The 16491-nt window shown below is 43.9% G+C and overlaps 1 protein-coding gene across 3 annotated transcripts in view; it reads right to left on the reverse strand.

The window, feature by feature from the left end:
* CMTM3 (CKLF like MARVEL transmembrane domain containing 3) overlaps positions 1 to 16491 on the reverse strand; it is a 37574-nt gene that overhangs the window by 19486 nt on the left and 1597 nt on the right. For all 3 annotated transcript variants that reach the window (XM_019492912.2, XM_059713883.1, XM_006269831.4), the window contains exon 2: positions 567 to 722. In XM_019492912.2, coding sequence (XP_019348457.1) covers positions 567 to 722 — 156 coding nt within the window. The remainder of the gene's footprint in view (positions 1 to 566; positions 723 to 16491) is intronic.

Here is a 16491-nt window from a genome sequence, read left to right on the forward strand (position 1 = left end):
CACTGCCTCAGCAACTGAGCTTTTGTAGGCAGCTCTTTCCCAGGCTGTACGTCTGATGACATGTTGCCTATAAAGACCTCCTGTGCCAGTTAGTCCCCCCACTACCCTCTGCCTTACTGCGTGTCTGTGCTCACACAGTGCGTCACATTGGGAAATCTCAAAGTGCATTAACAAGGCAATGATAGTACCATCACTTTCCAGAGTGTGAGGAAACTGAGGCACAGCATTGAAGGGCTGCGTTCGCAAGAATGTGCAGCACTGGCCTGGAAGTCAGAGCTGTGGCTAATTGAGCTCGAAGTAACGTGTCCAGATTGGGAGTAGAGCCGAGGTCAGCGCTCTCACTGAACTGTTGCTCCCTAGAGAAAGTGTCAACTAAGATCTTGTAGAAAACCCGCTATACTTTGTGAAGTGACAGCCTGTCCTTGGAGTGAAAGGCACTACGCAAAAGAAGTTTGTAATAATGAGGTCAAGTAGCTAATGATGAGCCTAGAATACAGTTCTCTCTCTTTTATCATCTCTTCTCAAAGTGCACAATTGAAGTTGTGCGTCTTTTGCATCCCACTTACCGACAAAGGCCAGCAGATTCCTTTGAACTTCTCATTAAGCTTCGAGGCATAGGCAAAGAAAAGGAACACTGCCATTAGAAACTCTAAGAGCGGTACCATCATGAAAGCTGCAGCTGAAGATGCAATATAGCAGATGAAGGTGATAAATGACAGCACCTGGAGTAAAAGGGAAAACATGGATAATTATTCTTGTGGCACAGCAGAGACCACCCGGGGCTCTCCGTGGGGCTGCGACTGAAAGACACCAAAGGACTATTCCCCAATCCAGCACATGTCACTTCCTGCATTTCCCTGGGGCCTCCCGCTTAGACTGGCATAAATCTAGTACAATATCATTTGTTGTGATCTATCTGATTTACTCATGTATCTGATTGATGCATCAGGATTTACCCCCATCTAAATTCCTTAACTGGCCCTGATGGGTAAACAAATCTGGCAACATAATTATGGCACCAGAGCAAGGCTGCCAGAAAGTGAATACATTAAGTGTAAGCTTTCAAACCCGGGCAGTTCCCATCTGAAATCCAAGTCATTGCTCTGACAACTCAAAGAAACTTAGCATTTCTAATCTAGTCAGTTAAAAGGGAGCAACAGCTTTTATTCTGCTGATGGATAGGAAAAGCCTTGAGGATTGCTAACATTCAAAGATTTGGGTTCTTGTTTTTCTTGCAATGTGAACTCCTTTGCTTTGGTAATGGACTTAAGTGTTCTTAAGGAAGGAGAAAGTGAAGAGATGGATAAAAAGAGCCTACTGTGCGTGCGGTAGCTATGTATTATTCCCTCCCCCACCAACACCGACACCTCCAAAATAAAATAAAATGATGTTTTATTTAGCAACACTCTTACTGAAAGGAAAGGCACCACTCTGTTATGGCTCAAAAAGGAAAGCTCTACAGCAGAGACATGGCAAAAGAAAAAACAGCCTGAATCAGACACTCAGTCGCTATGGTAGGTTTGAGACTGCTGGGCTGGACTCATGTAGCCTGTTACCCTTGGAAGAAGACTAGAGAAACTGAGGCAGACCTTCCTAAGGTTTTACTGAGAGCTCGTGACTCAGCCAAAAATGGCACCCAGTCCTGGTCCCTTAAATTTTCCTCCCTTTTTTCAAATGCTACCTCCTTTGCAAAAAAGGGGGAGACAGCAAGGCTTTGAATGTCTGAGAACAGTGTGTGTAATGAGGCAGTCTTGGGGAGGGCAGGGAGTTGGTCAGTGTGTTAGAAAACAGGATCTGAGAAGCTTAAATTAGCTGTGGAGAGAGCTACCATCAGAGCGCGGTGACAGGACGCTGACTGGGGAATGGCATAAGGGAACAGCGTTTAACAAGACCCTCAGCATAAGCAGCAAGCCCACACTTGATCCATCTGCTTCAGCCCCTGGTTGAATGGTAACGCAGGCATGGGAGGCACTTCAGCCAGAAGACTATGCGAGGGTTCAGCTTAGTGGGAGAAGCTGGGCTTGATTGCTCCTGTTCGTGCTCATTTCAGTCCAGACTTCTTGAACACACAGTAGCAAAAAGACTTAGAAAAAGAGAAGCCCTGGTGAGTACTGAATAATGCTCACTTCCTTTTTCCCATGCTGCCCTTGGACCATTTCATTCTGTTTTGTCAAGCGGGGCTCAGTTGGCTCCTTTCAAGAAACAAATGGGCAATTTTCCATTTGCTTGGATTTGTGCAGTTCTGAGCCGATGAAGATCAAGTGCCGAGCATATTAGCTTGGGGCATGGTTTGGACAGGTGCTGGTGTTTTCAAGCTGAAGCTCTCTGCAAGAGAATAGGTGAGGAGAGATCAGGATGCAGAAGGCCCCAGAAGAATTGGGAAAGCCATGCTGGAAAGGCTGTGAAGTGAGAGAAGAGAAGGGAGGTGAGAGTGTGAAGATCCCTGCCTGCATGTGTGCTGGCAGAAGAGCAGACCGAGGGCCTGGTGTGGGGCAGGATCTCTGCAGCCTGGAAGCCATTAGCTGAGTGGGAGGGAAAGGATGGAGCCCAGATGAGAATTTGTTATCGCTAAAATGCACTTGTATTTAATACTTGCTCTGAAAGCCGGATGACATCACATCCCACCTCACCTCCCGATTTGTTTTCGGGAGCGTCCCCCTGCAGCCTTGTAGCCCAGCCTTTGCGGGCCTCAGCTTCTCATGGTGAGTCTCCACAGCACAACGAAGGATCCCGCGCAGGTACAAGTGCATTGCAGAGGCTCTGCAAGGGCCAGCTAGTTCTGCCACAGCTGATGAGCTCCTCACTGTGCTAATGCTGCTGTGGTATTCCTGGGGCCCATGCCACCTTGTTCAGAGCTTGGCTATCTCTGCACACCATTATAATTGTGTGTGGCTCCAGCAATTCAGCCCTTCTATCTTGTCCTTCCCCATAGGGCCCATACTAGGCAAAACCATTAAAACAATCCACTTCACCCCCTGATTGTGCTCTGCCCAACATTGCTCAGGGGGCATACACATAATTTCCCTGTGATTCGTAGATGCTAGGGTTGGAAGAGACCTCAACAGATCATCGGGTCTGACCCCCTGCCTAGGCAGGAAAGAGTGTTGGGGTCAGATGACCCCAGCCAGATGCCTATCCAGCCTTCTCTTAAAGATCCCCAAGGTAGGGGAGAGCACCACCTCCCTTGGAAGCCTGTTCCAAATTTTGGCCACCCTTACCATGAAGAATAATCAAGGCAAAACAGGATAATAGCTACACAAAGTAGAAGCAAACCATTTGCAGTTTTGATCTGCCCAAACAGAAGCTGAAATATGCTTTTGCTGCCTTGTGAAGCAAATAAGTAGCACCACCAACTCTGGCCTGCTCCCAGACTTCCAAGATGACTTCTTTGAAGAGCAACTGATTGGACAAGCATCTCTTGACGGGTCTGTTTAAAATAAGCTAATAGCATATTAATTAACATTACTTGGTTGTGTGCCAAGCCACAAAGATTTACATGCTAGCTTGCATACCCCTTTTGAGCCGTCTCTAAGTGCAAAATCTAAGATCGCTCCTAAGGAGATGTGGGGTAACATCACAGCTATTTCACTGACTTTCCTTTCCAGTGGAATGAAGCAAGTGTTTTTCTTCTGTGTTGTTATTTTCCACGCTAAATAGAAATCAAGATATCCATAAATGTATAGATGCTGTATGCTGGGGGTTGGCATTGAGCATGTCGTGTTGGGGAGCATGTTTGGAACAGAAGAAACTACACCAGGCTTGTAAAGTCAAAGGACAAAATACCGGTTTAAGGAGCTGTTCTTTGAATTGAAATCTTATTAGAAAATGTTGGTTTAATCTCACCACTGTGATTACACCATGGTACAGTCTTGAAGCCAATTCTAAACACAGATGACTAGAGTCAGCAAGTGTCTAATACAAATGGGTCCCAGCTGTGACCTTCCTTTATTGAGCCAAATTCTATTCCTGCTAAGAAGTTCAGCTGCTGGAGCCAAGTTCAGAGGTGTTTAGAGAACATCATTGCAAAAATTAGATGGGAGTTCAAATTCTGCAACCTCCTCCTGTTATGTGGGAGGTTTCTGACCCTATTTCCAGTCAGATTACTGAGGGGTTTGCATGCTTTTTCTTTTTTTGCAGTGGACTTTTTTGTAAAGGGGATGCTGCTGCTTAAGAACAGAAAGAAGTAGGAAGCATTTGGACTGGGTCAGTGCATTTGCCGTGGTGAATTTATCTACGGGTTTGGCTGTCTGCAGCTACATTGTTTCCTGGAGCGTGCTCTATAGCAATAATGGAAGCATTGTATTTGGCATATAAAACACTAATTGCTCCTCTGAAAAGTCAGTCAGTACCCTCCAATGCATATGTCTGAAAAGCATGTTAGCTAGAGAGAGAGAGAGCGCACTAAATAGGTTAACCCCACAGAATTGATTTGCTAATTCATTAAACTAACAAACCTTCATGCTGACTCTAATCGCCTTGCAGATTGTTCCCTCTGTGACCAAAAGTAGAGGAAGCATGATAATGAGTGCAATAAATTGTCTGCCGTAAATCATACTCTGCATTTGACATGGTAAGGTTGTTCAGCCTTAGAAAGGAGTGATAACGGTGTGTAAGATTATGATTTACTCCTGGGTCCAGTTCTGCTGGGTGGTGGTTCACCTTCCTGTCCTGGGTAAAATATTCCACTTGATTCTCAGATATCAAAAGAGTTCTTTCCATCTTGGCTTGTCCTCCTTAATACCACGGAAGATGGCATTATTGATCCCACTTTTAATTTGTCTATGAAATCTCTGGCTATTTCTCTGGTGTGCTTATTATGGATACAAGACCTCCAGAAGATGGGTGTTTCAGTAAGAATTAAAGAAAAACACATCGCCCAGCTGGGCTGAGGACACAAATGACTAGAACTGAGTTCTTTTTGGAGGAAGTTTAAAGGTTCTCTGCAAGCTTAAACATAGACCAAACGTTGCTCAAGTGTGAATCCCAGCAAGATGATTGTCTGGGATCCTGTTTTTTTCTGATTAAAAAAACCCAAAAAACCCTCAATTTTTTGATTGAAAAAGTAACCCAAAATCCACATTTTTCTGTGATTAAAATGAAACTAATATATAGATCTATCTTACATATATATATAGATAGATATCTATATATCTGTGTGTGTGTGTGTATAAGTGGTGTTTAATTTTAAACATGGAAAAATGTGGGTTTTGGGCTACTTTTTAAAATCTGAAAATTGGGGATTTTTTTTAAATCAGAGAAAAACCAGGATCCCTGATGATCATGCAAATGACGAATTCCACATTTTATATTTAGAGTTCCTTCTCCTTCAGTACGTGTCACTCTTGTCCCCAATCTACCACCCACAACACTCAACTTCCTTTACCACAGATGTACAGCTCTAAAGCTCACCGCGTGCAGACAGGGGTGTGCTGAGATCCTTATGAAAGGAGGAGATGGTTTGGAGCTGGGAAGACAACAGTATCTTGTCTTGATGCATCAGAATTGTGGGGATCAGCACGGCAGCGGTGATATTCCTACATCATGACTGTGAGACATTATAGATTCTTAGGAAATTATGCCATAAGAACCCGATACTGGTTGCAGGTCCTTCCTTTTGCATGTCCTTGTTTCAAAGTATTTAGCAGAATTTGCAGATTCACTGGAGTCTAATAGGCTGCACCACGAGTGCTTCTGCTTTGGCCTCAAACTTGCAACTTCTGGATTGTTAATCAAGAACCTTAGCGCTCCCTTGTTTGCTGGTGTCAGATGGTTTTTGTGGCTGGAGTTAGGGTTTGACTGATATATGAAACCTGTTTGCTGCATGTAGCAGGGTATGAGAACTGCTTTAGATGGGGAGGGAGAGAAGAAACTTCCCCTTTCCTCCCAAAATAGAGGCTGACCATACAGTACAGAAGTCCCCAAACTTGGTGTTACAATTGTTTGCTTCATTTGCATTTTGTTCACTGTTTATTTCTGGGTTGGTCTGACTCAGCACAATAGGAAGCAGTTTTTTGCTGCTGTACTGCTTAAAAGTTCCTCTCTGAAGGCAGAGCAATGATGGGTGAGGAGGACTAGTTTATGAAGGCAGGCCACTGTAGGAGGCACAGAGGACAAAGCAGGAACAAACTGATGCAGTGGGGTAAAGCCCATCTTGCACAAACCCCACAATTACTGGGAAAATTAGACTCAAACTACACTTCATTCCATAGGCTTATCTTAACAATGTGGCCCAGCGCAGTGGGAATTTTGTTCGGAAATAGCCAGAGAAAGATGTGCTCTTCCTGCGTCACCCCCATCATGCCTTCATTCTTCTACTTTCTCTTGATGTAGTCCCTAGCTGTGGGGATGCTAAAGAAGATGGTTTGTCACGTGAGGTTTCCCAGCATCTCATGATTCCAGTAAAATGTCAGGGAAGGCAGCAAAGAAGAGGCCTTTGAAAGAGCAAGGGCGGTGTAATCCTATCAGCTGCTCAGCGGCTCATTTTGTTACTACTCTTGATGGAACCTGAAATGTCGCTTGCCTGTTTATGGAATGACTCTGTTTTGGTTCCGACGCAGATCTGAATCCTATGAAATCTCTGGAGCTCTGTAACATTATTCATTTGATGCTAAATATGACTATAGTAACACGCTACATGTAATTCCCTCTGTTAATGTACAGGCAGCATTGGCCTCTGCCTACACAGTTTCCCTTTTAACTTTAGTTGTTCTTCTCCATTTCAGCCAGGACGTCTGACAACCAAAAGCCTTAGGATGATGCATGCTCTAAACTCATTTGGAGGAGAGTACTTGCAGAAGAAAAGATCCTATATTTGTGTTAACATGCCTGAGGGGAATTCTCTAACAGCACTGGTGACTACAAAACACATACTGATCCTGGGTAAAACTGACCCATCAAATTAGACCTTGGAAGCAAAATTTGGCATAAATTACAGTTCTTTGATCTCCTTTAAAGCGTCACTTCACTGGCAAGAGAGAGTTGATTGTTCTTTCGTGATAAATGAGCCTCCTCTATGTCCTGCTCCCATGCTAAGTAGGTGGTTGTGATGGGAACTGCCCTGACCAACATCCAATAAAGTAAATGGGGAGAGTCCAGTAGACATAGATTAATACTTGATAGCTTTACTAAGAGATTCAATAGACATCATTTCAGAGAAGTTCAGGAGAAAACCGACACAAAATGGAAACCATTACAATCCAGTGTTAATTAGATGCTTGTTCATATTGCTTACGTGCTAAACACGCATCTAAAAACTAGGTTTTTCTATATGTTCACCTCCGTATACTTGGCTTGTGCAGTTTTTCAAACAAGACAATATTCGGGGCCTGATTTCTTTCCACTCTGAAACTGGCCTCCACTCTGTGAAATGGTTTTGTTTGTAACTACCGTTTGCTAACACCAGCGAGGTTACTAAGCGACCGGTGATTGTATCAGTATACCCTAAGACAGACTAATTACACTAGCAGCAACCTGTAAATTGAAGGGGTGCAGTCAACTTTGTCAAGGGCTGCTCCGTGAAGAGTTGGCGCCTGCAGTTCTCTCGCCCTCCCATTGTGTTCTCCGCTCGGAGCAGTTTCCCAGGTGGCCTCTTGTGCCGCTTTCTGACCCAGACAAGAACTTTTTATTAATGTAGCTAGCAACCATTCTTTTTAGTTTCAATTAAAGAAGAGAGAGCTACGAAACAATTAAGTTGAAAAGTTTCCAGACTTATAAACCTCTTCTTGTCTGTATTTTTTGTAAGGAGCTCTTCAAGTGGACCTGACACCTAGTACCTTAGCACTACACTGAGTAAAAATACCTATGGGCAATTCCCAGAAGGCAGCGCAATAGCAAGATGCTCTGAATCATGTCCAGATTTTAGTTCTGACACAACATTAGTCAACTTTCCAACTACAAGCTATTTTTGTTAGACCTTCTTTCCATCTTTGTTCCGCTTCCCTGTTGAAGTCCATGTTGGTTAGTCTCTGACAGATTCCAGTAGAAATCAGTGGCTGTCCTGATGCTTACACTTCTGTCCCTGTGCAGCCAAGACAGTGCCAGTCAATTTGATAGAAACACTGAGCACTGCTATTCTGCCTTGGTTGTGGCAAAAAATGGGATGGTAGTGGTGTCTGGAAAGGGAAAGGGGAAGTTGAAGGTCGGTGCTTTCCAGTCACCAGCAAAGGCAGCCGTGAGCAAGTCTGCATTTAACATTTAGCTCAAAGTGGAATTCTTCAGCGCTCCCCACGCTGCAGGAAGCAGAGAAACTTTTCTGGGCTAAGTTTGTGACAAGGGACCCTAGCCAATCTGCTCTGTTGTTTGTGACAGCAGCCTCACAGCTCTGCGTTAAAACAAGAAAATGTCTGAAGGAATGAAAGGAAGAGTCTGATGGGTATTTCTTCTGTTTAATACGGTTCCCTTTGAAGAACTTGGCACTTGGGAAATTTGCTTGTCAGCTTTAAAATCTGATGAGCAAAATGTTCATTCCCCTGACTGGTTATGATGAGCTTTCCTTTGCTGCCAGGAACAGGGCACTCTCTTAATGCTCTCCTTTAACCCTCATGCTTTAGCAGTTGCATTCTACCGAATGCCAGTATAAAATGCTCCTTCGCTGGAGTCCAGCTGGCAGAGGTGTAAATGGCAAGGTTTATGCCCTCAGCCAAACCTCTGGGGGGCAGGGGGAGGTGTCAGCATCTAGGAGGAATTGGCCTCAGGATCCGACCCTCAGAGAAGTCCTGCTGCTGTGGGTGGAGGAGGAAGAGAACCAGCAGCTGCTCCCTTAATCCCCTAGCTGCTCGCTGTGCCGGCACTTGGCCCTGCAACAGCAACATCTGCCCTGGAAGCTATGGCTATTTACTGAGGCTATTTAGAGCACTGCTGCTTTTGGCCCCAATCCCTGCCCAAGCAGCAAGACTTGCTGACAGGGCTCCATTCTGGTGTCCCAACTAAGCTGGCACCAGGGCTCATGCCCTGCTTGCCTTTGCTTACTTACACTACTGCCTGTAAACTCAACTTTCTCTTGTGGTATGGGTCAGTAGGCTGGTTGCGGCAGAGTAAGGGCTGGATGGTGAAACCCTTCCATCAGTGAGCAGTTACTGGCATGACGTCTATTGACTTCAATGGGATTGTTCACATCAGCGTTGTCCGCTGCCAGTCAAAGCTTCAGAAACTGGGCCAAAGTGAGTAACCAAGGGTACCATCCCATCCTGTAGATTTTAGAGGCACTCAGAGCTAGAAGAGGTCTGAGATATAATGGTGATATGATATACACCTAAGGCTGCAGCCTATAATTGTACCTTTTTAATACAGAAAAGGGAATATTCTTGTAAAGTTTATAAAATTACTGAATCTACTGTACCTGGGTGTCTTGAAGTGAACTTTTAAAAAAAGTCTTTCAGGTTTGAAACTCCTCACTTACCAGCAGCTAGAAAGTAAACATAGAAGAGTGGAAAGAGAAGGGGAAGAACAAGTAAAGCAAAAGGGGGAGATCTGACAAGGATTTGTGGTGAGACACCGGCTTTTTCATTGCCGCTTTTTTTGTTGTTTTTATTTTATTCTTATGTGAAATGTGGGACTTCAACATCCGTAGTGGATCTACTCCACAAGGGTAGCTGTATTACCCATCTTGTCTTTCTGCTCTTCCTTTTCTGCCATGTGCACTGCATAGAGTGCCAAAGACAAAGGCAGTATCTCAAATATTACCACTTTTTAGCAAAAAGGTGAATAATAGCACTGTCTAAAACACTGATATAAAAATTCCTTTATAAAAAATCAGCCATTGTAGGTAACTTAAAAAAAAAAGATATAATTATAAATATATAGTGACTTTTTTTTTTCAATTTTTAGTCTCCATAGGGCAAACTTTTCAGCAATTGCCTGTTCCTGAGTTTAGATGGCCAGCTTTTTACATGCACCCTGACACTGCTGCCAGTCCATTTGAAAGGGTTACTATTAAAAATGTACTGCATGCAAAGTCTCATCACACCCTCCTTGCTCAGAAGTGACACTTAGTCATTGCTTTGAGAGAGAACCCCAGCAACTGCGGCTTGTCAGTTTTGTTCCAATATGCTCTATTTCTAGGCTGACGCGAGAGGGGGTGTTTTAGGCAGACAGAAATGTTCTCTCGCGCTCAGCTGCTGAAAGCTCCACTGCTTTTGAAACTTCTTGAAGTCCTTAATCAAAGCCAGTTTCCTAGAGAAGGCATCTTCGCAGCTGGAGTCACTACAGCTTCTAAAATGCAAGCCTGACTTCTCAGACCATCCCTTCTTGTTGCTATTACTTGGCATATTTTGCGGTGCCTCTTAGGAGTCTAGCCTTGCTGCTATCCACCCCCTGCTGCATAGGAGAATTTGAGTGTTGACAACATTCATGCAACAGACTTCAGGCAGGGAAGAATAAATGGATTTCTCCACAACAGCAACAATATGCTGTTGCAAAAGGGTTGTGCTGTGCAGCGATGGTACCTTTATATATAGGAACGACTAATGAAGGAATTGTATCTAAATTTTTAAGAAGACCAGCTTTGTGTTTTATTACTAAATTTGGAAAAGCATTTTTAATGTGAAACTTAATTGCATGCATCAGCCTCCTAAATGATTTACAAAAGCCAGGAATCATTTAGTCAGTTCATTCGGTTATGGGTATAATACATAATTAGTTAAAATGGCTACAGAGGATTATGCTTCTTAGGGAAGGATCTCTTTTAGATGGTTAGGTCATGAGCAGAAAGGGAAAGCTTTTGTATCCTCTGCACTGAGCTCACACCCCCCTGCCATTCATTAGGGATTACACTAACCAATGCCAGGAAATAGTTTAGAGCTTTGCACTGTGATACAAAGTATCCACACAAGCCTGACTGTTCAAGCACCTGTTGTCTTTTTCCCCTCTTCCTTGGAAAATAGCATTTCCTGCTTAAATTGCTTAGTGATGATTAGTGCACCAGCCCTTCTTTCCCCTATTTCATCTTGTTTCTTCCTTTGCCATTATGTTTCTAAACAAATTCATCTAGCGGACTTTATATTGTTTGTAGTTCACCAGAGCTGAGAAAGGGATGGAGCTGTGGGAGTCACCATCTGTTTAATGAGCCACAGAAAAGCGTAGGAGTCTTCTTCAGAGGAGGGATTACACAACCCTTTCAGTCCAAATTTTCAGTTAGGAGTTCACATCAGAGAGGGAGACTGAAAAGAGAGAAGACAGACAGAAGACAAGGAAAACAAGCATCATGTTTTCTACATTTTTTTGCTATAAAATGCTCTAGGCACGTAAATGGGCAACTGTGTGTGGGTGATGTTCCTACAAACATTTCTGGTGTCTCCTGGTGTGGTTCTTTAGGTCCAAAGGATGTAGAGAATGTGACCAAAGGTTTGACCTTAAAACAGTGGGCAACAAAAAACATAAGCGAGAATCTTGCCAGCATGTCTTACGGAAGTTGGTAGCAGCGCTGTCTGTTAAAAGACGTCATGGCAGGATAGGTGGATTTTAAAAAAATGTATCTTTTTCTGATGGGGGAGCGTGGCGTATTTGCTGCTTTCCAAATCTTTAATACAGAGGGTGAATGGTTTGCAGGAAAAAAAATGAATATCTGAAGTGGAGCAGAATTGTACAGTATTGAGAAATAAAAGAGAGACAGTAGATAGGAAAGGGGGAAAAACAAAAGGAGAAAATGTAAAATGTTAAACAGAGAAGAATGGATAACTACAAATGGGAGAGGTGAGAGTAGGGGCAGGAGAGGACACAAAGGTTTTGTATTTAAATTCATGTACTGCATGTTACTGCTTATTTGTGGCTGTGCAGTTACTCCAGATAGAATAAAAAATTAATAAGAGAAGAAGATCAAAAAGGACTGAGAGGGAGAAGAGAGGATACTTTTCATCTGAATAAAATGTAAAATGGCAATTAACTTCTGGCAGTTATTAGATTCACCGCCAGCCTAATTTGTTCTAAATACAGCAACAGAATTCCCAAAAGCTGGCAGCCACAAAGCACACTAAATTTCTCTGCCTTTGACGTGAAAATTATATCAAAACCAGTTTCCCTATGGAAAAAAACCCTGAATGTGTGTATAAAAATTAGATAGTGGCAGTTTCATTTAATGTGAATAACAGCAATGTCACTAGCAGAGCCTGCAATGCTTTCCTCTGACCCGCTGCAAGGACAGGGACCTTCACTTTGGGTATGCTTGCTTACACGGCACACTGCAGTGCCGAGCAGAGATACCCAACGTAGCTCTAAGCCTCTATAGGGTATATTCATCCAGGTTGGGGTCTGTGCCCTGTGCTTTCACCAGTGCTCTGAATAGTGCTGTGTTGTTACACTATGCACACATCTACATAGCTCACCGAACAAGGTATGCAGGCTACTACACACTTGTAAAGTATGTTGAGCACACAAGACTAAAGGCTTGCATACCTTTCAATTGCCTTAAAGGCCAGATTCTCTTCTGGACTGAGACCTGACCAGTGAAGGGGAAAGGGATACGATGTGGGGAAGGGAATTATGACTAGTTCCAGGTTCTTGGTTCTCAAGTGGCTCCAACCCTCATGTAAACTGGAGCCTGCTTCAATTTATGACAGCTAAATTAACCCTGTGCTAGCCACCACTTGGTACAATGGGACCACGTTCCAGCCTGCTCATGTGGGAAAGTGAGCAATGGCTGATGTGAAAGCTGGCTTTTGCTAGAACAGTGGTTTTCAACCTTTTTGGACTTGAGGCATGCCAGAGCTCCTGTGAATGGAGGGGCACACCATGCCAAAAGCTATCTTATATTACAGTGCTTACTCCACTACAGAGGGACCAGGCAGGGACAAGCTGGAGCCTGCACTTATCTCTTCACACTGCAAGGATCTGGTGGCACCTTGGTTGAGAATCACCGTGCCAGAGAGACAGCTGGCAAAGGGCCTGGAATGGATGTTCCTGCTCAGTGCAATTTTCTGACCTCTTCAACTTCTTTTAAGTTGCTTGGGGTTTTTTTTATGTGTGGGTTAAGTTTTTCATCCAGTTCAGGGTGAAATCCAGTGTTTCATCCAGTGTGTTGAAGGAACGGTTGTCAGGCATTCTGCAACCGAACAGATAAGCGCTAGCCTTCAAAGATCTGCTCGGGTTTGCATAACTTTGAAGCCTCACAAAGCTGCAACTTACCAAGCAAATGAATAATAATGTGACAAAATTATCCAGCCAAAACTGGGAGGCTTATTTTCATTCTGAAAAAGGTGTTACTCAAAACCTGCATCCTACTTGTAGTAATATTTTTACATATTTTATATAAAGCCCCTTCTAGTCTTAATCCAACACTGAAACTGAGAAATCCAAGCATGCAAGAAAAATGTAGATTGATAAACTTTCAACAAACTTTACTGCTCTGGGCTATCACTGTGAATTAGGGTCCCATAACACATATTTGTCTATCTATAGTCTTAAACTGAACAACAAGAAGCCTGGGAATCTGGATACCTTTCTGTATCAGTATTCTTTATAATGCGTATAATCTGCAGCTGATCTCTGAATGGTTCTGGTTATATGGGTCCAGGATGGTCTGATTTCATGAGTCCAATTTGAAAGCAGTTGAGAGGTGTGAGACAAAGTCCGGTGAGAGTGAAGAGAGTACATCAGGGGAATACAACAGGGCCTGGGGGAGCAACTAACATCTATGAAACTACTGCACTGTCCCTTCTGCCAGGGAACAACCCACATGGGGGCAACTCAAGAGAAGTGAGGCCAGTTTGCAGCCTCCACAGCTGGAAATCCAGGTGCAGAGCACTTGGACATCTTGGTGCAGCTCTGGAGGTATGCATTTCAGTACTGCTCTGCACTTATGCTGAAAGGCTTCCCAGCCTCAGCTGATCCAGCTATAAAGTGGGTCACTTGCAGAGTCAAAGGTGGTCAGATATGACATTAGCTTTGTCACTGCCTTGTGTGCTGATGGCTACAGAAGACACACCAGCCCACTAGGCTGCCAGGCTTGGGCAAACTTTGACCTCAACAGATGGGATTTGAAAGCTGCCTTTACCCAACCTAAGCCCAAAGGAGTACTGCCTGACTCCGCTGGCATTGAATGCAGGTGCCACAAGACAGAGCAGCCCTTGTTGCCACCTGTTTGGAGCCACCAAAACTGAATCTCACCCCGTGACCCAAACAATATCCTTTAAACAGGCCATTGCTTGTAATCTTAAAACTGCCATGCTGTCTGAAGGCACACAACTTGCTGTATACATGGAAGAAAAATTCCAGTGTATACTGTACTATGTAACACTTCATACCATAGATGCTCAAGGGAGCAAAGTCAGCTGAGCTCCTGCACTTCCTAAATGCAAGTGGTTGCTCTGTCAATCTTGACTGTTGCCCAAAAGGAAGATGTTTCTGTAGAACTTTTTAAGAAAGTAAAGGGATAGCAATTCCCAGTAAGGCTGGTATAGCTATAAAACTTGATGGATCCTGTTCCCAGCAAGAACTTCCAGAGCTGATCCCTATTTCCTAAGCTACCCTGTCCACCTGTTGAAGCAAATCTTTACCTCTCTCTGTCTCAGTGTCCCTTACATCACAGACACCATGATATTTCTGCTGCCTGTGACCACAAAGCCACTGGAGTGAGAAGAGCTGGTCAGCCACCCAGCAATTACCTTCCACAGACATAGTTTGTGATTTCTGGAAACTGCAAAGCAAGAACATGGAATCCAGCTGGGTACTGCTGCCAAACTAACCATTTTCCTTTTCCTTGTCTGCGTTTCCTTCCCCTGCACTGTCACAGCGGGTAAGCAGACATGCATCGATGGTCTGTGACTGCTCTATATCTGACTAATGATTTTGGGTGCCACAGCATCTGAGTGCTTGCTGCTCAGCGCTCACACTGCAGCTAACCTCCATATTTTAAGTTTAGAAGAGAAACGAGGCATAAGAAAAAACAGATTTACAACTGGAGACAGTGTCATTTTTAAAAATCCTCTTTAAAATTCAAAACCCAACGGAAAGGATTTTCTTTTTCGCTTTCTGAAATGATTTCCCTTGGGGTTGAAAGAAAAGCCCCAGTCCTGCTGTGGCATCTGTAAAGAGGGGTCACTGTGACTGTTTAGAGTCTCCCTGAAGCCGGTGAGACTTCCTAAAGAGCACCGGGGTCCTCACAGCCCATCTGGCAGCAGGATGTCCAAAGCCAAATGTTTTGGAAAGCTTTGAGCACATGGGAAAAAAAAAGAATTATAATAGAAATGATTTAGCAGCCTTAAATATTAAATTAAATTGGTCCAGCCTCACATTGCAATGTGCTACCCTGGCTGTACTAGTGTTTTCTTCATAAACACCTTTTGCCTGATAATATCGAAGTGTGCAGAGAGAGGGTTTTGGCCAGGTGCTTGATTATGTTTTTAAAAGCCTTGTCCTGTTAAGAAGAAAAATGCATTTTTGAGTTTGACCGTTTGCCACAAGTGAAGAAGTGTAAAGAAAGGGGGGGAAACGAGAATGTGGGGCAAGATGTACAAAGGTATTTGCATGCTTTTAGAGCTTACCCGTAAGAGCTTAGAGCTTCATTTCCTCATTGTTCCCAGTATAACTGGTTGGTGGACCACAGCTTTAAATTTATTAATGCCCGCACAGAATAAAATTAAACTTGTTCACGATATACCCACTTGCTGGGTTTTTTATGATTATTTTTCTTTCCCACTGATCTGATGGTCCCTTTGTCAAATTTTGAAGTCTTTATCAAGCAACTATAATGCCTGGTGGGCAGCACTAAGGTCCAAAATGCTGTGTTCACATCCAACTGGGATCTCCAGGCAAGGTTTGAGAGGAGAGATCCAGTGTGGAGTATCTGTTAGCCACAAGAGGAAGGTCAGGGAATGTGTGGGTCCCTTACTGAATGGGGGAGGCAGCCTAGTGAGAGATGATAAGGAAAAGACTGAAGTGCTCGATGTCTTTTTTATAACCTCAGTCTTCACAGGCAAGGTCAGCTCCCAGACTACTGCACCTGGCAGCACAGTCTGGGGAGGAGGTGAGCAGCCCTCAGTGGTGATAGAAGAGGTTAGGGATTGTTTAGAAAAGTTGGATGTGTACAAGTCCATGAGGCCAGATGGGACGCACCCAAGGGTGCTAAAGGAGTTGGCTGATGTGATTGCAGAGTCACTGGCCATCATCGTTGAAAACTTGTGGTGATTGGGGGAGGTCCTGAATGATTGGAAAAAGGCAAATATAGTGCCCATCTTTAAAAAAGGGAAGAAGGAGGATCCCGGGAACTACAAACCAGTCAGCCTCACCTCAATCTCCAGAAAAATCATGGAGCAGGTCCTCAAGAAATCCATTTCTAAGCACTTGGAGGAGAAGAAGATGATTAGAAACAGTCAGCACTGAGTCACCAAGGGCAAGTCAGGCCTGACCAACCTGAATGCCTTCTATGATGAGAAAACTGGCTCTGTGGATGTGGGGAAAGCAAGTGCATAAGGCTAGAGGACATAAGAAAATTTGAATTCAGCAAGGGTTTTGATACCATCTCCCACAGCATTCTTGCAAGCAAGCTGAGGAAGTATGGGT

This window comes from Alligator mississippiensis, chromosome 10 (genome assembly GCF_030867095.1).
Source record: "Alligator mississippiensis isolate rAllMis1 chromosome 10, rAllMis1, whole genome shotgun sequence".
NCBI classification, from domain to species: Eukaryota; Metazoa; Chordata; order Crocodylia; family Alligatoridae; genus Alligator; species Alligator mississippiensis.